Here is a 26,878-nt window from a genome sequence, read left to right on the forward strand (position 1 = left end):
AAGACCAGCAATGCATTATTGTTGATCTTTTGAAGACCAGCAACACGTTTAGCAGCAAAGAAATCGTAGATGGTACAACTACAAGTTATAATTTTGAGAAGTTATAACTTTTATTCGGGTTGAACTACAAGACGTATAATATATTAAATTGAAGATCTCTAAACAAACTTTGATTTGATATATTATGTGTCTCATGGTTTAACCTGAATCAAAAGTTATAGCTTCTTAAAATTGAACTTGTGTTATAGTAGCTATGATTTCGTCGCTACTACAATGTGTATACTGGGTAAATTTTGAGAGACTAACTTTTAACTTGGGTTCAACAACGAGATTCATAATATATCAAATTGAAGATCTCTGAACGAGGTTCGATTTGATATATTGTGCATTTCATGTTTCAACCCGAATTACAAGTTATGATATTTCAAAGTTTATGGTTCAACATGTTGTTGTTGGTCTTTGTTGCTGATCTTCTAAAGACTAGTAATATGTTGTTGTTGATCCTTTAAAGAGTAGCAACATGTTATTACTGGTCTTCTGAAGATCAGTAATATGTTGTAGCAGCTATGAAATTATAGTTGTCACAACTAAAAGTTATAACTTTGAGAGTTCATAACTTTTGATTTGGCTTAAACTATGGGACACATAATATATCAAATTGAATATCTATGAACAAGATTCGATTTGATATATTATATCTCGTGGTTCAATCTGAATTAAAAGTTATGGTCTCTTGAGTTTGAACTCATAGTTGTAGCAGCTATAGTTTCATAGTTGCTACAACGTGTATACTGAGTAAATTTTAAGAGACTATAACTATGGGACCATTGATGAGAAGAGAAGGGGGGTGAATCTCATCGCTTAAAAGCTTTTTTTTTCTTTTTAAAAATCTTTCAAAAAAACTCGAGTACACAACAAAATAGAAATAGAGAAAAAGGGAAATAGATATAGAAAACACACTTTGGTTTTTTTCTTGGTTAGAAGTCCAGTCGACTCCTACTCCAAGGCCCGAGATCCTTGATCGCTTTCATTGGGAAATCCACTAAATGAATGAGAAGTACAAGTAATAATATGATGAAGTACAAGTGCAATATACAGACAATAAATAAATAAGATGAAGCATTGTGTAGTAGTAGCAGTGATGGAATAAAGCACCTGTAAAGTTATTTCAAACAGAGGAGTTGTTTTGATCTCGAATACCAAAGCCTTCTTTTATAGGCTTCATTCAGTCGGCGGATAAATCATTCTATTGACTGATCCTTTCCGTCGATTGATAATCCTATTCGCTGATTGATCCCTTATCCTTCCTTGTTTACTGTGATTTGATTCATTTGATCCTGGAAATTAAGTTGTTTCGTGGGATGATCCTTGTGTTCCTTTGACTGAACACTCTTCTTTCCTAATTTGATCTGAGCTAATCCGTCCAATCCCAAAAATCATGTTGTTTAATCGATAGATCCAAGTTATCCATTGACTGAAAGTCGCTTTCCATGTTTGCACCGATCACAACTTTATCCTCCATTGACCCATTTATTCCGTCGATGGAACACTCTTGGATCAATTGACTAAACCTCTCAATCAATGTCAACTTCACTTTTTTACAAAACAAAGTTAGCACAGATAATATATTTTGTTGGAGCAATCCCAATGATCCATGCAACCATGTGTTTTGATGTTTGGGCAAAAGGTTTAGTTAGGTTTACCCTTGTATTTGATATATGGATTTGAGTTGTGTAGGATTATAGTATACACATATGACTCAGCTTGATGGCTTCCAGTCTGGTGAAAGATGGAGCATCCAAGGGATCGTGGACAAGGTAACAAGAACAAGGGCAGAGGGAAGCGACTTTGAGGCATACGCGAAGGATGACATTGGGACGAGTCGTGAGCTTGGGTGCATCCAAGGGACGAGAGCCAAAATAAGTAGACTCGAAGGCAAGAGGTTATGGCTGCAATGAAGAGTCAAGTGAGTCGTAAGGGTGAGGGTCCGAGTGTGTGAGATTGTACTCGGGGTACCAGTTGACTGGTACTTTCACCAATCAACTAGGGAGCGAACAAAATGTCTCTGTTCGCTTAGCCAGTGTGGAGTAGTCGACTGGTATCAAGCCATTGGAATGTAACGGTCGAATCTCCACAGAGGGCAGTCGACTAGCACTTTCACCAGTTGATTGATAGGCAGGATTTTTCAACTCGTGACCTATATAACCAAGGCTTTAGAGCTTGGATAAGGTTGACGAAATTAGTGGTGATTAACCCTAATTAATAGTCAACAAGTGCTCAAGAGTTCTTTCTGTTCCAAGAGGTCTTGGTTGGAGTTGTTGTGAGGTTTCTCCACCCACAAGGAGTTTCTTGAGTAGCTGGGTTTGCCGGGGGGCTAATCTGTTGGTGCGGGAAGCATCCGACGATCAAACCTGTGTTTTGATTATGTCAAAGGGTTCAAAGTTAAGCTGTGTTGTTATCTAACATGTGTGAATGAACTTTGCAGGAAAGTCCTAAGGTATCTTAGGCAAAAGTCCTAGCTGCGGTTAGGTAGGGCGAAACCCTAGGGGGCGATAACCCTAGGTCTTAGGGGGTGGTAACCCTAGGCGGGAAGTCTTGGCGAGTCGAAGCTTCAGGCAAAAGTCCTAGGGGGCGGTAACCCTAGGTAGAAATCCTGGTGTTGCGAACCAGGTGGAAGTTTGGACGGGTCGTGGAGTGAGTGTCCAGCATGAAGATCGGAAGATTAGAGCGTCGAGCAAAAGTCCAATCGGTCTGGAGGACCGAACTGGCAAAAGGTAACTTCTCCTGAGTAGAGTAAGTGAGAACACGTTCCCCACTGAGGGAACAGTAGACGTCATTTCGACCTAGGGTTTCCTGTCAGAAATCCGAAGTTAAAATTGGGCAGTCCGGTGACTGTCAAACATTTATATTTGTGGTATTATTATGTGCTAACTTTGTGTTGCAGGGTATGCTTGGTATTTTTGGGACTAACGTATCTTGCAGGGACAAAATAGCATGGTTAGCTTCGGATGAACAGTACCCAAGACGCCCTCCATGGAGCTTGGAGGCGCCTCGGGTGCAAGGCAGAAGGAGCGCGCACAGCAGAGCTGGAGGCGCCCTCTAAAGGAGCTGGAGGCGTCTCAGACAGCCTTGAAGGCGCTCTTGAAGGTAAAGCTTGATCATTTAGAGAAAATCCTAGAGAGATTCAATGTTGGATCTAAGGGGTTAGATATGATGTTGGGTAGTCAAACACCCAACAATAGTAGATCGAGTTTAGGATACCGATCTAAGGTCTCCAAGGCTAAGGCAAAGTCTTATGCTAGGGTTATATATGACTATAGCAAGGAGAAGTCAAGAATGGCAAGGGGAGGCCATTTAAAGGTAAGGATAATTTAACCAAGGACAAAGTGTCTAAGGTTAAAAAGGTTAAGTTTGTAGGCCAAGTGTCACTAAAGGTGCACCGATGTGGCCTAACAATTGTGGATGAGTCACCTAGGGAGGTGGCTAAGGTTAAGAGCTCTAGGGGGAGCTCAAAGAGTTAGTTTGGGACCCATGACCAATGAATCTCAAGTGAGTATTACTTGAGATTCTAGATGAGTCATGGAATGTGTTAAGGGGTTTTGGAGACGGACTTGAGTCTAAAATCTAGGGATTTGGCACAATTGGGTTGTGTTTCATGCTTGGAAATATGACATTGGGGTCATATGGCATGACAATTGGTTTGGATGCATAGATGCTATATAAATCAATGTTAGGGATGCATTGTGGTTTAGTAAGGGCAAATACATCAAGAGGAAGCAAAAACTAGGACTTTAGGTCAAGGTTCAATTGAACCATTTAGATAGTTTTGGATTTTATGTTAATTTTAGGATCAATGATAGATATATTTATGAATATATTTTTTTCAAGTAGACACGGGTAAAATAGACCTCTCTATAAAATTTAAGAATTTTTATATGTTTGTAGAATATTTGGCGCATTTCTGAAGTTGGGTTCAGAATATTGTTTGGGCTAAAAACAGTGTCAGTTGACTGATGCAGTTACTAGTTGACTGGTAACAATGTTTATTGAACACAGAATGGTTCTGTGGATTTATTTCGATAAGGGCAGTCGACTGATACAAGTCTGAAACTATGTTCAGTATTGGTTTATGATCGGGTCAACTCGCATTGGTGTATGAGATCTTTAGAGGGATAAATACATGAGTTTAGGGTTAGTTTGGATGATAAGTTTCGACAATTGGGATATTGTTGGAGCTTTTTGATATTAGGCAAAGGGGGAGAAGTAAAATTTAAGTGGGAAAACTTGAAATACCTTTGCGGTGGTGAAAATCCTAGCTCAATGAGGAGCTTAGGTGTAGGGGGAGCCTTGTGATATGTTTCAATGCATGTTGGATATTGACATTCGGCAGTGTAAGTCCAAGTGTGTAGCCTTGGCAACGTAAGTCCATTCAGTGGTATAAGTCCAAGTGTGTAGCCTTGACAACATAAGTCCATTCGGCGATGTAAGTCCAAGTATGTAGGCTTGGCAATGTAAGTCCATTCAACTGTGTAAGTCCAAGTGTGTAGCCTTGGCAATATAAGTCCATTTGTTTTAGCATATTTATTTGCTATTATGTTTTCCCTAACTTAAACTTATTGCCAAACATCAAAAAGGGGGAGATTGTTGGAGCAATCCTAATAGTCCGTGCGACCATGTGTTTTGATGTTTGGGCAAAAAAGTTAGGTTTACTTTTGTATTTGATATGTGTATTTGAGTTGTGTAGGATTGTAGGATACACATATGACTCAGCTTGATGGCTTCCGGTCTAGTGAAAGATGGAGCATCCAAAGGATCGTGGACAAGACAGCAAGGACAAGGGCAGAGGGAAGTGACTTTGAGGCATACACGAAGGATGACATTGGGACGAGCCACGGGCTTGGGTGCATCCGAGGGGCGAGAGCCAAAAGAAGTAGGCTTGAAGGCAAGAGGTCAAGGTTGCAACGAAGAGTCAAGTGAGTCATAAGGGTGAGGGTTCGAGTGCGTGAGATTGCACTCGAGGTACCAGTCGACTGGTACTTTCACCAATCGGCTGGGGAGTGAACAGAATGTCTCTGTTCACTCAGCCAGTGTGGAGCAGTCGACTGGTACTTTCATTAATCGACTGGTATTGAGCTATTGGGATGTAACGGTTGAATCTCCACAGAGGGCAGTCGACTGGCACTTTCACCAATCGACTAGTAAGTGGAGTTTTCCAACCCGTGACCTATATAACCAAGGCTTTGAAACTTGATTAAAGTTGACGAAATTAGTGGTGGTTAACCCTAAGTAATAATCAACAAGTGCTCGAGAGTTTTTTTGTTCAAAGAGGTCTTGTTTGGAGTTGTGGTGAGATTTCTCCACCCACAAGGAGTTGCTTGAGTAGTCAGAGTTTGTCGAAGGCTAATCCACTGACGAATAGAGATCGTCCACCTTACGGACAGTCGTGGAGTACGAGCCCTAATCTTCGAGCCACGTTAAATAACGTATAGTGGTTTGCATTTCTCTTCTTGTCTTTAGATTAGTTTTTGTATTTATATTAGTTTGTACTTCCACTGCGTAAACTAACAAATACGTAGGAAGCGATTGCATTGGGGGCAACGTCTATTCAACCCCCCTTCTAGTCAGCCACAAGATCCCCAACATATTTATCCTGTAAATAAAATTAGCACAATAGATAATAATAATGTATGGTAGGACCGTTGGGCCGGCTAGAAGGGGGGGTTGAATAGCCCTGAATAAAATACAACCCTTTCTCGAACAATTAAGCTAACACTTGAAAAATAGATTGAGCAGAAAATAAAGCATAAAAATGAGGCACCGGATTTAACTTGGTTACAACCGGGGAGGTTGTTAATCCAAGGAAGATGGTTGCACTAAGAACTCCTTCAGGCGGAGAAGCCTCATTTACAGCAGTGTAGGCACAAAAAGAAAGAAGCTAATCAAAGCAGTGGAAGCACACAAGTGTTGTTACAATTTCTGAACTGATGAAAAGCTTCTGGACCAAGGCTATATTTATAGCCTTGGTCGGGGCGCCTGGAAGGGGTTCCGGGCGCCCTGGGGGGATAAAACTTTATCCACAACGTTCAGATCGCGTAAATCGCGATCCTGGTCAAAATCAGGGTCCGGGCGCCCGGAAGGGTTCCAGGCGCCCCGGGCTGCTCCGGGCACCCCGGACTGTTCCGGGCGCCCCGGAGCCCAAAGTCAACCAACGTTGACTTTTTCATCCGGGGACCACTGCTCCGGTTTGGTTCGGCTCGGTCCGGGTCTTCTACTCCGGATCCGCTTGCTTGGGTGATCTCTGCCATCCGGAAAAGGGCTCACCCGAACCTAACTTCCGGTCTTCTCGAGCGTGCTTCCCTCCGGCTTCTCGTCCCTTGGAATTGCCGCGTGTTTCCTTCTCGTCCGCCAGCGTACTCATCCGCAGTCTTCGTCCCTCGGTCATCGACCTTCTCGCTAGCTGCGTCTCTTGCTCCCCGAGCAATCTTCCGCTTCGGCTTTCGTCCCTCGGAACCACCGCGCGCTTCCTTCTCGTCCGCCGATGTACTCTTCCGCAGCATCTCGTCCCTCGGACTGCCGTCCTTCTCGCTAGCTGCGTCTTCCGCTCGACTACCTGTGTTCCTAAGCTCCTGCACACTTAGACACAAGGTTAAAACAAACAGGACCTACCTTAACTTGTTGATCACACCAAAACAACCTTGGGGTTCCAACAATCTCCCCCTTTTTGGTGTGATCAACCCAAGTTAAGCTAGGGTTAAAATAGACATAAAATAGAATTAAGTAAATTAACTTAATTTTTAATTTAAGTGCAAAAAGATAGAAAAAATTAAATCTATCTACCTCGCCCTAGACTTTATACTTTCCCTTCTCTCCCTTTGATCACAAAAAAAATGGGGCTCCAAGAAAAATAATCTAAGGGTTAAAGTCTTGAAAATATTTCTCGAAAAGTTTTAAGTTTTTAAGAAATTTAAAAAAAATTTCTAAGTTTCAGAAAAAAAATTTAAACTTAGGAGAAAATGATTTGACAATTTTTCTAATAAAAAATTCTAAGTAAATAAAAAAAATTCTAACTTAAATTTTAAGCACAGTTGTTTTTAAAGCAAATGACTTAGGCAATTAAAAAAAAAAAGTAAATTTCAAAATTGAAATAAAATGTTTTGAATAACCTTTTTAAAGCACTAATTAATGCTTTATTAGTAAGTTAATTAAACATTTATTTCAATATTTTGGCTTCCAGGTCGTGGCGAGGCACTAGGCCTTCTTGGTTATTGGAGCAACAACCTCTTCCTTGACAAAGCCTCATAAAGAAATTCTTTGTTTAATTTTCTCATTTAAAGCGCTAATTTTAATTTTAAAATTTAGTTTAAGCATGATTTAGGAACCCAATATAGGTTTCAACCTACTGGATTAACCAAAAAATTTTTGGGAACATTTTTTCTTGAAATGTTCCTAATTTGTCCCGGGTGATATTTAAAGTACCAATTTAAATTATTAAATCTTCTAACATTGGTTTTAGATGAACATGCATAATTTTTTAAGTTATCTATTTGAATTTTCAAATTTTGATTTTCTAATTCCAATTTTTTATTTTTTAATTTTAATTTATCAAATTCTTCTAAGGGACAAGACTTAGCTAGAATTACTTTTAAATTTTTATTTTCACTTTCTAATTTGCAGCAGTCTTTTGTTAAAAGTTTAACAAACTTAAACATTTTATTGGGAGGAAGAGATCGTACCTGATTTACCTTTTCGATCTCGTTGTCCGTTTCTCCCCCTGAACTGCTGCTTTCTTCCGACGTGTCTCCCCCTTCATCGATGCTCTCGATGCTCATTTCAGAAGAGCTTGAATCGCAGTCGTCGTCTTGATGACTCGCCATCAGTGCGAGTCCGGAGAATGCTTCGACTTCCGATTCGGACGACGTATCGTCCCACGTCGCCTTCAGGGCCTTTCTTTTCTGGATAGGCTTCTTACCCTTCTCCTTGTCTTTGTTCTTCAGCTTGGGGCAGTTGTCCTTGACGTGCCCTTCTTCGTCGCAGTGGTAGCAGCGGATCGTCCTTTTCTTCTTCCCCTGCGGATGGTTAGTAGATCTAGATTTACAAAGTTTCTTGAATCTTCTTACCATCATTACCATTTCCTCGTCGTCGAGAGAGGATTCCGACTCAGGTTCGTCTCTCGAAGCTTTGAGGGCGACGTTGTTCTTGGGCTCCTTCATTCCTGCACATCTTGACTCATGGACTTCAAATGTTGAAAAAAATTCTTCTAATGAAATTTTTTCTAAGTCCTTAGAAATGTAAAAAGCATCTACTAGTGATGCCCATTTTGAATTTCTCGGAAATGAATTTAACGCGTACCTGAGCGAATCTCGGTTACTTACCTTTTCTCCGAGATTCGTGAGTCCGGTGATGATTTCTTTTATTCTTGAGTGCAGATGTGCGACTGTCTCATCTTTCCCAAGTCGCAGGCTGGTGAGCTGATTGCGAAGCAGATCTCTTCTAGCGAGCTTGGCTTCGGACATCCCTTCGTGCAGCTCAAGGAACTTCTCCCAAAGTTCCTTTGCGGAGTTGTATTTACCGATCCTGTTGACTTTTTGAGGTGGAAGTACTCTGCTTTGCCGTTCGCCACGAAGTCGGCCTGCTCCTTTTTTGTCCATTTATCTATTTCCTTGTCCTCTGGAGCTTCAAAGCCAAATTTCATTGTTAAAAATAATTCAATATCTGTTGTAAGAAATACCTGCATCAGTTTTTTCCAGGTAGCGAAGTCCCCTTCATATTTCGGTGGGTGGATGCTTGGTCCGGCCATCGCGTTGCTTCGTTCGGCGGTTAGTCATTCTGAGGCGTACTCGGCTCTGATACCACTTGTAGGGGGTTGAATAGCCCTGAATAAAATACAACCCTTTCTCGAACAATTAAGCTAACACTTGAAAAATAGATTAAGCAGAAAATAAAGTATAAAAACGAGGCACCGGATTTGACTTGGTTACAACCAGGGAGGTTGTTAATCCAAGGAAGATGGTTGCACTAAGAACTCCTTCAGGCGGAGAAGCCTCGTTTACAGCAGTGTAGGCACAAAAAGAAAGAAGCTAATCAAAGCAGTGGAAGCACACAAGTGTTGTTACACTAAGAACTCCTTCAGGCGAAGAAGCCTCATTTACAGTAGTGAAGGGGTTCCGAGCGCCCTGGGGGGATAAAACTTTATCCCCAACGTTCAGATCGCGTAAATCACGATCCTGGTCAAAATCAGGGTCCGGGCGCCCCGGGCTGCTCCGGGCACCCCGGAGCCCAAAGTCAACCAACGTTGAATTTTTCATCCGGGGACCACTGCTCCGGTTTGGTTCGGCTCGGTCTGGGTCTTCTACTCCGGATCCGCTTGCTTGGGTGATCTCTGCCATCCGGAAAAGGGTTCACCCGAACCCAACTTCCGGTCTTCTCGAGCGTGCTTCCCTCCGGCTTCTCGTCCCTCGGAATTGCCGCGTGTTTCCTTCTCGTCCGTCAGCGTACTCATCCGCAGTCTTCGTCCCTTGGTCATCGACCTTCTCGCTAGCTGCGTCTCTTGCTCCCCGAGCAATCTTCCGCTTCGGCTTTCGTCCCTCGGAACCACCGCGCGCTTCCTTCTCGTCCGCCGGTGTACTCTTCCGCAGCATCTCGTCCCTCGGACTGCCGTCCTTCTCGCTAGCTGCGTCTTCCGCTCGACTACCTGTGTTCCTAAGCTCCTGCACACTTAGACACAAGGTTAAAACAAACAGGACCTACCTTAACTTGTTGATCACACCAAAACAACCTTGGGGTTCCAACAGTATGAGTATGATAATAATGACTATCTTGATCTTAACTTAGAAATCTCCTAATTTCTTCAGTTGGATCAACTCCTAAGGTTTTTTCCCAAATTGGGACACAACCTCACTGAACTCACTCCAAGAGCTTACCTCAACTCACTTGCCAAACATCTGGTCCTCTGGACATATTTGGACTTTTTTTGCTCAATGTCTGATAGCCTAATTCACTAAGATATTTCCTGCAATATAAATTAGCACAACACAATAATAGTAATGTAAAATAGTATTGGTAAAACTATACTTAAGTTTATCAAGATCTACTCATCCAGTTGATCGCGCGGGGTTGATCGAAAACTATCTGATCACATATGCTTGAAGTTCACTCCTCTAAGACTTCTCACTACTGAGCGTTACCTCCCCCTAGGTACCTAGGGTTACCTTCCCCTAGGTACCTAGGATTACCTTCCCTTAGGGTTCTATTACCTAGCTACACTTACTAGGGCTTTCAAAACTTAGCTTCACTCACTAGGGTATAGCTTCATTCAGTAGGACTTTCACCACTTAGCTTCATTCACTAGGGATTTTACTTGGAGTTAACTCCTCCAAGACCTAGGGTTACCTCCCCTAGGGTTTTTCTCTTGCCAAGCATCAGGTCACCTTGACCTGCTTGGACTTGCTAGTCACTCAGTAGACTACTCACCACTTGTAGTTACTCAGTATACTACTCACCACATGTAGTTACTCGGTAGACTACTCACCACTTGCAGTCATCTGGTCAACCTTGACATTTACCAAGCTTTATTAAATATATTGTCAAACAAATATCAAAACCTTAAAGGTCAATTGTACCAACAATAACTTTTGACTCGGGTTAAGCCACAGGATGCACAATATATTAAATCAAAGATCTCTGAATAAACTTCAATTTGGTATATTGTGCATTTCATGGTTCAACTTGAATCAAAAGTTGTAACTTCTCAAAATTTATGGTTCAACACATTATTGCTGGTCTTTATTACTGCTCTTTTAAAGAACAACAACATGTTGTTGTTGATCCTCTGAAAACCGGTAATACATTGTAGTAACTAAGAAATCGTAGTTGTTACAAGTATAAGTTATAACTTTGAGAGGTCATAACTTTGGATTCTGGTTGAATTACGGGACATATAATATATCAAATCGAAAATCTCTAAAGAAACTTTAATTTGATATATTGTGCATCTCGTGGTTCAACCCGAATCAAAAGTTATAATTTCTTAAAGTCAAACTTGTAGTTTTAATAACTTCGATTTCGTATATACTATAACATGTATGTTGGGTAAATTTTGAGAGATTATAACTTATGACTCGGGTTAAGCTATATGACACATAATATATCAAATCGAAGATCTTTAAACAAGTTAGAGATGCCCAAATTATTCCAAACAAAATTCTATATACTTGACTAAGTCACAATAATACACTGATGCCCTTAAACACCAATGAGTTACACTATATTGAGACCAGTTTTTTTTCCAACTCACTCTCGTCATGAGAAATGATGTCGGAAGTTTATTGTAAATGTTACGACAATAATGCTTATTATCCAACACCACAAATGAGTTCATGTATGCAAACAAAATTAAAATTTTGATTTATAGATTGTCCTAGGTCGATTAGACGGTTTCGTCCTAAAATGACTGATAAACCTAGAGAACTCGAAATGACATAAAACCAGGACTTATGTATTTGTCTAGTTTTCCCGATTATATTCATGCCCTTAACTATCAATGAGATACACCATATTGAGAGAAACAATTTTTTTCTCAAAATAAACAATACAAATCCATTCCTTATTATGTTAAATTCAATACCATTTTACAGAGAAAAGCTTGTGATTATATTGGTTAGGAAGAGCAAAGTTCTCTATATCATCCAATAAAAAATTAAGGGGGCGTTTGGTTCTTTCCTAGAAATAGGAATTGGAATGAGAATCATTGTATTGTGGAATGAGAATGGGTATGAGTATGGATATCACTCTTAAAAGCAATGTTTGGTTAGTTGCATATTTTCTATCTGAATAAATAAAAATTTCCTTTTTTACCCTTAAAGGAAAAATAAGAGAAAAAATTAGATGTGAGAGAAAGATGAATGTGAGAGAAAAATATGATGAAAGAGAATGATGAGAGAGAAAGTATGAAGAGAGAGAAAGTGTGATGAGAGAAAATAAGAAAAGAGAGTGTGATACGAGAGAGCATGATGAGAGAAGATGAGAGAGAAATATGATGTGAGAGAAAGTATGATGGGAGAGGATGAAGAGAGAGAAAATATAAGGAGAGAGAGTGTGATGAGAGATATTGAGGAGAGAGAAAGTATGATGAGAGAGAAAGTGTGATGAGAAAAAAGAGAACAGTGAGTGTGATGGGAGAGATTGAGGAGAGAGAAAGTATGATGAGAACAAAAGAGAACAGTGAGTGTAATGGGAGAGATTGAGGAGAGAGAAAGTATGATGAGGGAGAAAGTATGATGAGAGAGAAAGTGTGTTGAGAAAAAAAAGGAGGGAGTTGACAACAGAGATTGAGGAGAGAGAAAATATTATGAGAGTGAAAGTGTGATGAGAATAAAAGAGTGTGATGGGAGAGATTGAGGAGAAAGAAAGTATGATGAGAAAAAAAGAAGGAAGAGAGTGCGATGGAAAAGATTGAGGAGAGAGAAAGTATGATGAGAGAGAAAATGTGTTGAGGAAAAAAAAAGGAGGGAGTGTGACAACAGAGATTGAGGAGAGAGAAAGTGTGATGAGAGTGAAAATGTGATGAGAAGAAAAGAGAAAAGAGAGTGTGATGGGAGAGATTGAGGAGAGAGAAAGTATGATGAGAGATAAAGTATGATTAGAAAAAAAGGAAGAGAGTGCAATGGAAAAGATTGAGGAGAGAGAAAATATGATGAGAGAGAAAGTGTAATGAGAAAAAAAAAGAGAGTGTGATAGGAGAGATTAAGGAGAGAGAAAGTGTGTGATAAAGAGAGAACAAGGAGAGATAAGTGATATGAAAGAAAAAATAAATAAATATATTTTGATATTTGATATTAAGGGAGAAAATTTTAGTTCTAGGTCAAGAGTATTTTTGGAATAAGGGAATATTTTAATTGATGAAAATAGGGTAATGGCTCATTGAAGGGGAGATACATGAGAATGAGTTATTACCCAATTTCAAGGATTCATTCCCTTATTTGTATTCCTATTCCTATAATCCAAACATTAACAATGACAATCAATGATTCTCATTCTCATTCCCATTCCCCACTCCTATTTCCCTAAACCAAACGCCCCCTAAGTTCTCTAATCTTTTCAAGTATCCCAGATGATTCTCTGTAGTAAGATATCTCAAGTGGTCCTTCTTGGTATGTCTCTTGCTTCAGATTCTTTCATTATCTTTAATCTTATGTGATAAGATAAATATTCTGTAAATAACAATTAAAGAGGTTTTTGTTAATTCAGAAGAAAAAGGAATAGAGCAGGCTTAATGCTATTATAATTATAAGAAAAAAATAATCTATTAATATTATTGTTCAAATATAGTAGAAGATTATAACATTTTATAATATCATTTATTCTACAACCATGTCATTCTCCACGTTGTTTTCAAAATATAGAACATTTGAATAACAATAATAAAATATAAGGATAAAAAAACAAATAGAGCTAATCAATTGACATATTGTTAATGAGACTTTTGCATATGTTAAAGAAATCAGTCTAGTGCACATAATTAATTAGAAAGCTAAGTTTTCATACCAAAATATCTAATCAAAGTGACAATAAAAAGTCTAGCAATCAATCGTTATATGAAAAAGTTAGGTCAACTTAAAATTATATTTTTGGAACAAATCAGTAAGTGACGATTTATAATTTTCAGTCAATCTTGAAAAAATTATAAAATAAATAATGGAAGTTATCTATTTCTAAGAAATATTTATAAATCCTAAACCAATTCAATCAAAGTTATAGGTCATAGTACATGATCTCAGTTCAAACAAGTAAACATTACAAATCAAGAAAATTTCATCCAAAATATGGTACAAAATAAGAGAAAAACAAGTTAATTGTAGATGTCAGTTGCAATGGCTAAAAGTAATTATCAATCAATCTTAAATAATCAGAACTATGACACTAAATAATACTCTTCTTATATATTTTTTTCAATATAACAATTGGAAGGACATGATGACTTAGTTATGTATAGTGTATATATGTGAAAATTTAAGTACCTATCTTTCATCATCAAAAGATGTCAAATGAAAAAAAAAGCACAACATATATCCAACTACTAAATAGTATCTGTTTCTAATATAAGATGCATAGCAATGTTAAAAATTGTTAAGAGATCATCAACGATAGTAGATCATTTATAGAAGTTCATCTATCTTGATTATGAAACAGTGAATACTTTTTCTACCCTCATTTATAGAAGTTCATCATCAATCGTAGTAGATCATTTTTGACCCAAGACGAAAACATGATCTGAACCGAACACGAAAAAATCAGGTTAGGGGTATATCTTATTGGGTTCAGGTTAGGTTTAGGTCGACTTGATTGATACAATTAATAAACAGGTTCGGTTCAGGTCAACCTGAAATGACCTGATTACAACTTGCGAACCGGTTTATAAATATTTTCAGGTAGCGTTTGGGTCGGATTTTGGTTGAGTTCAGGTTAAAATAAACATATTTTAATAAAATGTGTCTTTTCGGATCGGATTCGAATTGAGTTTGGGTTAAGATGAATATGTTTTTATGAATAAGTCATTTCGAGTAGAGTCGGGTTCGGATTAGATTTGGGCTGTACGTAATTTCAGGTTGGGTTTGGGTCGAACAATTTGACCCAAAATATTAATCATATTGTGTTTAGATTTTAATGTTCTAACTACGAGTATAAATGAGTCAAGCCGCTCGTGAGTGGCTCGGTCAAAGCTTGACTCGAGCCCATTTAATACTGGCTCGAAGGCTCGTCGAGCCTGTTCAAGTTCGCCTAATTTAATATTTTAATATTTAAAATAATTATTATTTTGAACTTAAGTAATAAATTGAGGAAATGTTTGTGGTTAGAATATTTCATAAGATGGTTAGAGGTTGAAAGCTCAAATCCGAATTTGTGTTCATTTATTTTTATATTTAAATTCATTATTTTTTAACCAAGCTCAAGCTCAAATTCAAAAACTCACTCGAGCTCGAGCCGACCCCAGCTCGAGTTCAACTTGATTCATCTACCATTCTAATTTTAATCCGTCATTATGGGACGGAGGAGGAGATTATGCTGGTTTGTTGAGATATATATATATATATATATATATATATATATTTAGGAATAGTAAAAAGAAAAAGATATTATGGGAAAGAGAACGAGAAAAGATATGGGTCAATTAAAAAATGACCAAGTGTTTTGAGTAATACGAGTTTGGGAAGCGATTATAAAATAATAATAATAATAATTAAAAATAATTTGTGGGATTGTCAAAATTGATTTATGAAAAGACATCGAAACTGTGATTGAATAAAAAATAAAGGCGGAAAAAAAAACACTCCTCGGAATTTACTCCCCATTTTCCATTTCCAATCAAAGAGCGGAAGACGCAGAACGGAACCTGCCCAAATTATCACAAACTCCAGCCTGGAGGCGCCGCTGTCGATCCCCAACGCAACCGCGCCTCGGCGATGGATCTGGCGGCGCGCAACGTCTTCGTACTCCTCCGCCATCCAATGGCTGCCTTCCCTCCCTCGCCCTCGATCCAACCCCGCCGTCCTCGGGGGAGCCTTCCCGCTCGGATCTGTGCTGCAGAATCCCACTCGCTCACTTTCCTCTCTCTGTCCGCTGGGAGCTGTTACAATCCTTGCCGCCGTGGTTCTCCTACTGGCCGTGCTTGTTTTCGATCGAAGATTGTTTCCCCTTCCACCTCCACCTCCACCTCTTCGGTCGATAAGAACAGTCGAGATGGGTTCCGCATCGTCCTCGTCGCGATCGTCTGCGGGGTGCTTGCGGTAAGGTGCCAAAGGGTTCTCGCGGAGGCAGCTACAGTGGATGCCAGGGTCGGGGTTTTGGCATCTAGCAGAACGAGTCTTAGCGGAGTATGGCCGAAGGTATTGCAGATTCTTCAAGTACTGAAGGACCAGGGCCTGATTTTGACGGCGCTTCTGGGTCTGTCCGCGTTCTTTTCGATGGCTGAGACATCCATCACTACATTATGGCCGTGGAAGGTACTACAATGATATCCTCTAATCACGTACCTATTTAACATTTATCTGTTTCTTTATCTTTGGACTTCAATTGCATGGATCCATTTAAGCTGGAATTTTATTGACCATGCAAAGAATTGGTTTTCGAGCATCATCTTGAATGGCATACAAATCTGCTTAAGAAAAATGGTTATGAATGCATTTTCAGAACAAATAACTGAGTGATGCTGTTAATTCAAGCTTAATGATTCTTTTCATCAGGTTCGCGAGTTGGCTGAAAAAGAACCGGAGAATGGTGTTTTCAGAATGCTGCGTAATGATGTTACTCGTTTTCTCACTACGATTCTTATTGGCACAACGTATAGAGATGTGTTTTTAGTTATTTTTTTTTTCAACCTTTGTTTATCTTTTACTATGGTACAGTTGCTATCATCATTCTTTTTCATTTGCTATTGTCTTGCGCACTCAGAGTGGTCAATATTGGCGCAACAGCTCTGGTTACTGAAGCAACGACTGCAATTTTTGGTGAAGCTGGTGTCAGTGCTGCTACAGCAGTTATGACGGTATGCCCTTGCCCCTTTTATGATTATTTCACACAATCTCTAAGTCCTAATTAGACATGTTGTTACTAATCTGCATGCTATTCTTGATAAGTCATTTCCATACATCAAGCTCAATATGGCTAGAAAATGTCTTTATGGCTGTAACTTCGTATGGTTATAACCGCTGGAGATGGTTCAAAATATTTAAATCTGAAATTTATAGGTATGATTGTTGATTACACAAGACTTATCACTATATCCTTGTTATTTGATGAGCTATCTTACGTTCACATTTGCACCAGTCCTGAAGGCTTTTATGCACAGTTAATTATGCTGTTCATAGAACATTTGAAAATTGTTATGTATGTTAAGTTAGTAACTGACATCAGTTAATGAATTTAGTATGTATGCTATGACACTAAGCATGACTAATTCAATTCTTGTCCAAACATCCATAATCATGCGAACAACTATTCAACCTTCATTTTCTGTTCATTTTTATTATGTCTACCAAAACATACTTGACACACACCCAAAATGTCATACTCACTTAGCAAGGTTTTTTTTTTTAAAAAAAAAAAATTTACTTTGCAAATTCATGCTTTAAATAACCACCTATTTAACTTAATCATCCCAGGTTGCGATTTTGCTTCTCACTGAAATTACTCCAAAAAGTGTAGCTGTGCATAATGCCACAGAGGTAGTAAGGTTTGTTGTAAGGTGAGTTGTTGGTCCGGTCTTCGGTAGTGAAATTGAATCAGCATGTACTCCTGTGGTGTTTCATAAGTCTGCTAATCAGAGCTAAGCTTGTGATGCATTTAGATCAGGCCGGTTGCATGGCTTTCTATAGTCCTCTATCCTGTTGGAAGAGTTGTCACCTTTTTGTCAATGGGAATTTTGAAGCTGCTAGGGCTAAAAGGTAGAAGGTAAGGGATATATTGCAGTTCTAAGTTAATAAAATTCTTATGTTTTATCCTTAATCTCTTACCACCTCTTTATTGACCGAGTTAATTTATTTGTTTGGGATACAATTTTCAAATTTTGTGATTGTAAGGGCTAATTTATAATCTTGTATACTACTGTTGTAAGAGAACCTTGTAAAAGAAATTTCAATGTGTTTCTGAGACTACAGTCAGAGTTTCCCTTTTCTCAAAAAAAAAAAAAACAATCGAAATGTATGCCAACAGTATTTCATTTGAAATACTTTCATCTTGATGTTGAACTGGTGATCATAATGTTCAGTAATGAGATATCAACCAGATTATAACTTCCATAAAACTAAGGTTTTATTTATTTGTTATTGTTTCAATATCCATCCTTAAATTGAATATATATTGTTTCTGGAATTTCGGGATATAATAATTTTGTGGCAGTACTCCTTGTTGCCAATTCTTATTGGTTGTTTGTACATACAGTGAACCATATGTCACAGAAGATGAACTAAAATTGATGTTACGTGGGGCTGAGCTGAGTGGGGCAATCGAGGAAGAAGAGCAGGTGACGTAAATTGAGCAGGATTGTTTACATAAATTTGATGTTTTTTCCTTTCACTTAAATCTTTGTAGTCTGCATGATATTCTTATTTCATCACTGAGTTTGTTTATGTGATTTAACTAGGATATTTCTTCTAGCATGGAGCAACCTTTTGGTTAACATTCCTGATCAGTTTGCACTTTATCATGCAGAATGCAAACATTAGCAAAATTATTTATCCAATGCTTGTTAAATTAAATATTATAGGACAATTTACTTATATTGTGGTTTTTTACTCTACTTCTTTTAGGCATTAGTCAAATTAGTTCAAGAACCTTGTGAGTAACTGCAAATGATGTCGTGTAACTTATCTTCTTGCATAACGAGGAAAATGATTCTATGAGTAAGATATGATAAATTACAAAAAAAATTGGATTTGTGAATTATTTTATTTATTTTGTTGTAGAATCCTCGTGTGTTTAATGCTTCCAGTTTTTTATTATGCTTTACTGAAAACTCCTAAGGGAGAAAGTAGCTCTGTTGTATTTGGTTATATTCTCTCTCCATAGTTCTGTTTTATTTAATTATATTCTCTCTCTCAATACACACACAGAGATAATGAAAAGCTGTTTCCGTTCCTGCCTAATCACTTTTTCTTCTATGCGGAATATGAAAGAAGTTTCTCATGTTTTATCAACAGGATATGATTGAAAATGTACTAGAGATAAAAGATACACATGTTCGAGAAGTGATGACACCACTAGTAGATGTAGTTGCCATAGATGGGAGTGCAACACTTATTGATTTTCAGAATTTATGGGAGACTCATCAATATTCAAGGTTACTTTAATTTGCTTTGGTGTTCACTAAATGTGTAAGTTAATTTCTCACAAACTAATGGGGTTTCAGAGTACCAGTCTTTGAGGAGCGTATTGATAATATTGTAGGAATTGCATATGCTATGGACATGCTTGAGTATGTTGAAAAGGTGGGTTCTATGTCATGCCTGAGATATTTATTTTAGATGTATCATCAGATTGGGTTGATATCTTTGTTAAATAATTAGTTTAATTTTGGTTACAAGGTTGAGAAGCTAAAAGAAATCTCAGTGAGGGAGATTGCACGCATGCCAACATATTTTGTACCAGGTACTACAAACCTATGAAGTGAATTTAGGAAATAATTAGCTTCCTTTTCGTTTAAAATTTAGAATGTGAGCCAAATCTGTGTGTGTTAATTTATACTTTTATTTTGCAAACTCTTGTTTCATCATTGTGGAAATCATTTGTTCTTTCATTTCATTCATGACCTATAGTTTTCTTTTCTTGTCTTTCTACATATTATTCCAGTAGTTAATGTGTTTGTATAGATGGAGCACTGATACATTAAAGTACATTCATATATAGTTGGGGATGTGATTCATTGCTTGAGCATTCTTATATAGTTTGTGCTTTGATACATTACCAGAACATTCTTCTATAGTTGGAGATATGCTACATTGCTAGAGCATTATCATATAGTCCGGACTCTGATACATTACTGAACATTATTCTTTCACACTGCAGATTCAATGTCCGTTTGGAATCTTCTCAGAGAGTTTCGTATAAGGCAGGTCCATATGGCTGTAGTGCTTAATGAATATGGTGGAACAATTGGGGTATGTTCAGTTAACACTTTGCTACTTTTTGTACTTGAGCACACCATAGCTTCTTAGCATAATCTTTTAGCAGTTGCTAAATATCTGAATTTGGAAATCAAGACAGCTTGATATATCATTGAAGAATGAAGATATATATCTACTCTTTATGCTATTTTTTGATCTCTCTTCAACTATGGTTGCTCATTTATATATAATCTGAATGACACAGATTGTAACCCTAGAAGATGTCGTTGAAGAAATTGTTGGTGAGATATTTGATGAAAATGATTCGAAGGTAAACTATCATACATTACTTTTGCTGATGTTTTCTTTGTTCCATTTAACTTTTAGTTCTTTACTGATAACTGTTGCTTATCGAACTTGAAAAATAAATTTGGATGATAGGTTACTGATTTTTTATTTATTTATTTTTTTACATTTTTAATCCATAATAAGACAATGAAATCATCCTATGTTTATTTTCTTATCTATCATTTGTTCCAGTGTATGCCTAGCATAGTATTCACCTTCATATGTTTCTGTGATAATTTTCTACTGTTGAGTATATGTGAGTTACATGGTCTCGTGCACATGCTACTCTCACATGTCTTGTACCAGTGCATACCGCCATATACATTTTATTGCATAGCACATACCCCATGACAACATTCATAGTTATCGTAACAGTACCCTGCATACACTGATGACTAATTTGCATGTGCTGGCTCTTTATTTACCTTAACTATGATGGTGTGGAAGCATCTCAATCCTTGTGCTCATATGTATAGTCAGTGTCTTCTCCTAGAACTAAGAGTTTGGGGCATTACTAACATTATAATAGTTGAAGTTCCATGCTATGGCAAATGCAATACCGTGTATTGTCTATTTAGTTGAAAAGGATTTTGGAGATTTTATGCATCAGATGTTGGTATTTTTGTAATATCACATAGTCTATGCTATTGCTATAGTATTCCTTAAGCTACTTCTTGTGTCTAATTCAGGAAGAAATCCAGCGAAAAACTGGGTATATTGTGATGCGAGATGATGGGGCATTTGATGTTGATGCTAATACATGCATTGACCAGTTCTCAGAAGAACTAAATGTTAAAATACCCGAGGTTCGTATCTTCTGTTATTGTGCAGTAGATTATTTGCTTCAGCATTAGTACCATTTATATTCAACTTGTTATCTTCCTCGAAGGAGGAGGATTATATTGTTGTGGAGAAGTAGATTCTTTGATTCAACAGATAAATATGAAAATAGTTATCTTCCTCAAAGGAAGATACTAGTGAACCAATGTATGGTTTTTTCTTCAGAAGTAACCAACATACATATTAATATGAGGTGCAGGGGCATTGATAGTATAAATTGAGATATGGTTGAGCAAGCCAAAGAGAGTGACAAAGATATATTTGCATTGCTATATAACTGTTCATTTAATTACTTAACTAATGCAGTGACATCTTATAGTATCATGTTATTTATGTTCTACATCTGGTGTGAAGGATTTCTTATAATTAAAACCTCACAATCTTTATCTATCAGTCAACCAACCAACCATAATTATTATATATGCAATTTTCTCTATATCTCTATGACTGCATTTAAGTACAATTATTTATTTAATGTGTTCAAGTAATCATCTGGTGTTCTCCAATAGTTGTAATATGATGCATCCTTTAACTAACCTGTAGGTTCATTGCGTCCTAGTTAAAATAAACTTGAGAGTCTGACAGACACAAGAACTCGCTGCAAGTGTTTTTAATCATATTTTTTTAAAATCCATATCACCAAACTATATCTAATATTGAATGATCATATGTTTATTCAGAACTTTATTATAGTGAGAAAGAATAAAACATATTAAGATAATGTTCTTGGAAATGCAAAAAAGGATAAATAGAAAAAATGCATTCTTCTTAAAACATCATCAATGGTTTCCACAAGACAGGAACCAACAAGTCTTTTGTAATTGGCTTGGTGAAAAACAAATTCAACTAACAGAAACTTATCATTGAAAATATTATGGGAGGAGGGAACACATTGATCCTAAAATATTGCCACAATTATAAAACATACAATTTTGGGGGAAAATGAGTTTGTATGTTGTGTGGATATCAATATTAGGTTGTGTTGGTCCACATAATTCATTTTGGTAAAAATTTGTCTCTGGCACAACTACTTTCTTATGGGACACTCATTGTCTTTGCTATTTCAGGGACATCAGTATGAGACAGTATCTGGCTTTGTCTGCGAATCCTTTGGATATATTCCTGAAGAAGGTGGGAAGATCATAGTAGTATTTGAGAAGGCAGACAATAAAGTGGATACTGAAGACACTGAAACAACAGCTGATGACCATGACGAAGAAAGATTTCAATCATTTGAACTTGAGGTACTTCTTGATACTTCTTTAGTTACTTCAACAGAACATCTTTACTCGTTAGAGTTTCCAGTCTACATGTTCTCCAAAGAAGTTAAATTGTTCATGAAGTTCTATTTAGAAAGATTTCTAAAGTTCATCATAATGTTAAATCCTCAATTGAAGTACTTCTTGATACTTAATTATTTGAATAGAACAACTTTGGCTGTTAGATTTGTTTCCATCCTACATGTTCAAAGAATTAAAATTGTTCATGAATTTTTATTTAGAAAGATTCCTAAAGCTACAATATAATGTTTAATTCTCGACTGATTTTCTGACCATTGTTATTTATATTATCACATGGAGGAGTCCATCATACTTTTAATTTGACACTCAATTTGCAAGTCCACTCTTCAGTTGGTGCTTTAGGATGGGATTATTAACTTAATTTGCAAAGAATATGTATAAATTGGATACAAGTCGTCTAATACACCAGAGAAAAATAATGCGAAAAACATAATATGGTGTAAGCTTTTGTTGAATTTAATGTCTCTGCATGCAGGTACTTGAAGCTAATGAGAGAAAGGTTGGTAAACTTCGATTTATACCAATCAACAATGGACACGGAGAAGAGTTGGATAACAAGGGCATGACTCGTGTGGTCTCCAGAAAAGTGGTTAAGCAAATCACTGAGGCTGTTGATGAACAGGACTCTGACAAGGTGATTGAGGTGAGACTGGAAGCGGAAGATGAACGCTCCCATGAAACAGTTTTATTGCAGGGTGAACTTCAACTTGAAGATTCCTATAGTAATAACACTAGTCAGAAGTTAGGTAACCATGATCAACACACTCAATGATTCATTTATTGCATCTCCGAAGCTTCCTCTTACGCAGATAAATAATACGAGAAAAGAAGAGCTTCCATTTCATAGAGAAAGAAACATAGGAAATTTTGTGGTCCTTTGGACAAGCTGGTAGGACTATTTTTACAGGTGCAGAGAGGTGTCAACTTCTAAGTCATTGTGCGTGATAGATGCGTGATAGTTTACAGTATCAGACCACAAGCCTAACGTCAACGATGGCTCAAATGGCTGCAATTCAGCACAATCAACAATATATTGGTAATGCAACTGAATGGATGGAGAACCGCATGGAGGCCTCAAAGGATATATAGAGTCGCCACTGAAGAAGTGCCCAGATTGTTGTGCAGCTTCAGCCAGCACCCGCAGGATCTGCCTCTTCTCCCTCATCTGTTTGATCTTCTGTAGCCGCTTGAACCTCTGTTGCAGCAGTGCAATGGACGGGCAGAGCACTAGAGCGTTAGTATTTTGTTTAGCCATGTTAGCAATAACTGATTCAACAATAGGTTATGGTCTCGCATTTATAGGCAACAGGAGTTGTCTTCTTCCTCTCACCTATTACATGCTACCTTTGCATTTGGTTATGAGAAATGGCATTGGAGGTGCATATCCAAGAAGTTGGGTCTGGTTGATTTTCGACACGCCAAGTAAAGGTTGGGGGGTAAGTCCAAGGCCTAATGGATTTAGCATTTGGAATGGTTTTTTCTAGGAGAATGACAAGTAGTAATTTGACCATGCTCTGCTTATCTCTATGCCCGAGATAGGTGTACCTTTTTTCGTTAGTGCTTGTAAGCATGCTTTTGCACTCGAATTGTTTAGATGTTTCAGGGGTTGCTCATATCACCACGGTGGGTGAAATCATACCATTGTTCTATACGTGGAAGTTTCATGGCTTTTGGGAAGGTAAGTAGGAATAATTATGGGGGTCTGGTGGTGTCGTATGGAGAAAGAGGATTTAGGCTGCTGCTTTTCTAAATCCACGCACGTCTTTTCGTCCACTTCATTTTGTCTTGGAGTGATTGGAAGCGAATGGCATGCTCCATCGGCTGCTAAGCTTCCATATCCTAGTGCACTGTGAAACGCAAAGGAGGCGTGCTTGCTTTCTTTTCTTTTGTTTTGTTTTATTTATCTAATCATGCACCCATTCCATTCTCTTCCATTCCCCTTTTGCTTATTTCAAGGCTTCTGGGGGAGGGGGAGACTAGTTTAGTTCAGTAGCTGACAACTGAACATCTTGGATGTTAATAATCTATACACCCCGCCCGGGTATGCGTGTAGTAGCTGCTTTATAGGGCCGTATAGCAACTCAATTATGACCCCAATGGACCGTTTATGGAGGTCTGTTCCTGTAAATCAATTCATCTTAGGCGAACAAAAAAATTCATGTAATAGTTTAAAAGTAGTCAACACACACAACATCTTATTACACGGAACATATGGTTTCGGACAAACTAAGGTCAGCCTAATTAGTTGAGAAAGCTCGATTGTATGTTTTTGCCCGCAGCTCCTGTATATTCTGTGATATTGAGAAACAAGTTTAATGCTTGGAGAAACAAGTTTTTAAAGTGGATGTCATTGTTCCTAATTCAATATTATTATACTTTAATGTAATCACAGGCTGAAAATGCGCTGATAAAATTAAATGCCCGCTGTTGTGTTCAAGGGGATCTAGAGGATATAGACAGACTACTTGGGATGCTAAGGACCGTTTTCCCAAGGACTTCAATGCAGAGCAGAGGTACAATCGTCTTTGTTGTATGAGTAATGTGAAGGGAATTCTTTTGCTTAGTATTTTGGGGTTGAAAGCAATTCATCCCTACTCTTTTCAGAGTTTGAAACTGGCTCTGATATTTCCACCGAAATGGGAGACATAGTTGAGGATGAGATGGAAGTTGGCTCCATGGAAGAGTTTTTTGAGGTAGAAGAGATCTTTAGCAATTCTGAATGGCATGATGGACAGAGGGATCTTGCTACTATGGATAAGTTGATCAACAAAACAAGCTCCAAAAATTTTTCGTCGCCACCTCCACCTCACAACCATTCTCGCCGCATGCCAAATCACATATATCTTCCACAAGTAAGATTGCTCCTACCCCCCTTCCTCAGCTTACAAACTCTCAAAAGTCATCATCTATGTTTTCTAGGTCTCCGCAAATACCTGAAATATTACAAGATCCTCCTACCCCAGAACCGGACCCTCAGATGATGTGTAATTCTATTGCTCCTATGGCAGCTTTATCATTACAATTGTCTGATCAACTTCAATCGATGAAGTTGGATCCTCTACTGCAATCTTCATCTTTAAATTCATTACCTTTGAATTTAAATCTACCTTCAGTAGGCCCATCGTTCTCATCGCAGCCTCTTCCTTTTCCTTCTCTTATTCCTTCACATGTCAGACTCTCTTCTAGTCATTCTGCTGCCCGACTCCCATTCCTAATGCATTTTTCTCAGCATCATCTCACCCTTCTGATTCTAAATTTACTAAGGGGGTGTTTCGTTTAGGGTAATAGAAGTGGGGAATGGGAATAGGAATCAATGATTCCCATTGTTAATATTTGGATTATAGGAATAGGAATACAAATAAGGGAATGAATCCTTGAAATTGGGTAATAACTCATTCTCATGTACCTCCCCTTTAATGAGTCATTACCCTATTTTCATCAATCAAAATATTCTCTTATTCCAAAAATACCCTTAACTTAAAATTAAAATTTTCTCCATTAATATCAAATATCAAAATATATATATTTTTTTTCTTTCATATCACTTATTTCTACTTATTCTCTCTCATTATATTTTCTCTCTCATCATTTTATCACACACTTTCTCTCTCCTTAATCTCTCCTATCACACTCTCTTTCCTCTTTTTTTCTCATTACACTTTCTCTCTCATCATACTTTCTCTCTCCTCAATCTCTTCCATCGCACTCTCTTCCTTCTTTTTTCCTCATCACACTTTCTCTCTCCTCAATTTCTCTCATCACACACTCTTTTTTCTCATCACACTTTCTCTCTCATCATACTTTCTCTCTCCTCAATCTCTCTTATCACACTTTCTCCTTTTTTCCTCATCATACTTTCTCTCTCCTCAATCTCTCTTATCACACTTACTCCTTTTTTCCTTAATACACTTTCTCTCTCATCATACTTTCTCTTTCCTCAATCTCTCCCATCATATTCACTGTTCTCTTTTTCTCTCACCATATTTTCTCTCTCCTCAATCTCTCTCATGACTCTCTCTCTCCTCATTTTTTCTCACTATATTTTCTCTTTCTTTATCCTCTCCTATCATACTTTCTCTCACATCATATTTTCTCTCATCATGCTCTCTCCAATCACACTCTCTTTTTTCATTTTCTCTCATCACACTTTCTCTCTCTTCATTCTTTTTTATCACACTTTCTCTCTCATAATACTTTCTCTCTCATCATTCTCTTTCATCATATTTTTCTCTCACATTCATCTTTCTCTCACATCTAATTTTTTCTCTTATTTTCCTTTAAGGATAAAAAATGAAACTTTGATTTATTCCGATAGAAGATATACAATTAACCAAACATTGCTTTTAAGAGTGATATCCATGCTCGTATCCATTCCCATTCCACAATACAATGATTCCCATTCCGATTCCTATTCCTAGGAAAGAACCAAACGCCCCCTAAACCTTCTTACACATCATCACTAGGTGGAAGGGGATTAACATTTCCAAGAACTCTTCCATCTCCTCTAGATCAAACTGTAGATCATTCTCTACCTACAAATTTACCAGTGAGAAGGAGCCGTTTGTTAAAAATAATGTTAGACTTGCCATTTCTTCATCACATCCAAAAGACCCATCTCCACTTTCTCCACCTCAAACAAATATAGGAGTTAAAACATTGCCTCCACCACCACCTCCATTGATAACATCTACTAACAAATATACTGTAGACCACTTCCCATCCTCTTGTCCCGATGTTGACAATGCAGCCTCACTTTTACCATCATTGCCACATAAAGAGCAATCATCCTCTTCT

The 26,878-nt window shown here is 37.7% G+C and overlaps 2 protein-coding genes across 3 annotated transcripts; both read left to right on the forward strand.

Annotated features, from left to right (window-relative positions):
• Window positions 1–15,323: 15,323 nt before the first annotated feature.
• On the forward strand, window positions 15,324–23,466 carry LOC121984848 (DUF21 domain-containing protein At1g55930, chloroplastic-like). The gene is made up of 14 exons (XM_042537998.1): window positions 15,324–15,998; window positions 16,239–16,336; window positions 16,447–16,540; window positions 17,157–17,239; window positions 17,347–17,445; window positions 17,935–18,016; window positions 18,693–18,832; window positions 18,902–18,980; window positions 19,077–19,140; window positions 19,558–19,649; window positions 19,861–19,926; window positions 20,633–20,749; window positions 21,851–22,027; window positions 22,560–23,466. The coding sequence occupies exons 1-14, from the start codon at window positions 15,459–15,461 to the stop codon at window positions 22,854–22,856; spliced, it is 2,028 nt and encodes a 675-aa protein (XP_042393932.1). The 5' UTR covers window positions 15,324–15,458; the 3' UTR covers window positions 22,857–23,466.
• A 995-nt stretch (window positions 23,467–24,461) lies between these two features.
• On the forward strand, window positions 24,462–25,487 carry LOC121987594 (formin-like protein 12). Of its 2 annotated transcripts, XM_042541343.1 has the most exons (3): window positions 24,463–24,597; window positions 24,689–24,936; window positions 25,004–25,487. In XM_042541343.1, the coding sequence occupies exons 1-3, from the start codon at window positions 24,555–24,557 to the stop codon at window positions 25,019–25,021; spliced, it is 309 nt and encodes a 102-aa protein (XP_042397277.1). In that variant the 5' UTR covers window positions 24,463–24,554; the 3' UTR covers window positions 25,022–25,487. The 2 variants fall into 2 exon arrangements, with proteins under 2 accessions (XP_042397276.1, XP_042397277.1); XM_042541342.1 differs by having other exon boundaries at window positions 24,462–24,597; window positions 24,689–25,487.
• The last annotated feature ends 1,391 nt before the right edge of the window (window positions 25,488–26,878 follow it).

This window comes from Zingiber officinale, chromosome 5B, assembly GCF_018446385.1.
Source record: "Zingiber officinale cultivar Zhangliang chromosome 5B, Zo_v1.1, whole genome shotgun sequence".
In the NCBI taxonomy this organism is placed as follows: Eukaryota; Viridiplantae; Streptophyta; class Magnoliopsida; order Zingiberales; family Zingiberaceae; genus Zingiber; species Zingiber officinale.

Bases quoted from the DNA above. Each gene is read 5' to 3' on its own strand.
- LOC121984848 (XM_042537998.1), top strand. From the start codon at position 15,459: ATGGATCTGGCGGCGCGCAACGTCTTCGTACTCCTCCGCCATCCAATG. The intron at 17,240-17,346 runs GTGAGTTGTTGG...CATTTAGATCAG, and splicing joins GTAGTAAGGTTTGTTGTAAG to GCCGGTTGCATGGCTTTCTA. The intron at 19,927-20,632 runs GTAAACTATCAT...TGTCTAATTCAG, and splicing joins TTGATGAAAATGATTCGAAG to GAAGAAATCCAGCGAAAAAC.
- LOC121987594 (XM_042541342.1), top strand. From the start codon at position 24,555: ATGCTAAGGACCGTTTTCCCAAGGACTTCAATGCAGAGCAGAG. The intron at 24,598-24,688 runs GTACAATCGTCT...TACTCTTTTCAG, and splicing joins GACTTCAATGCAGAGCAGAG to AGTTTGAAACTGGCTCTGAT.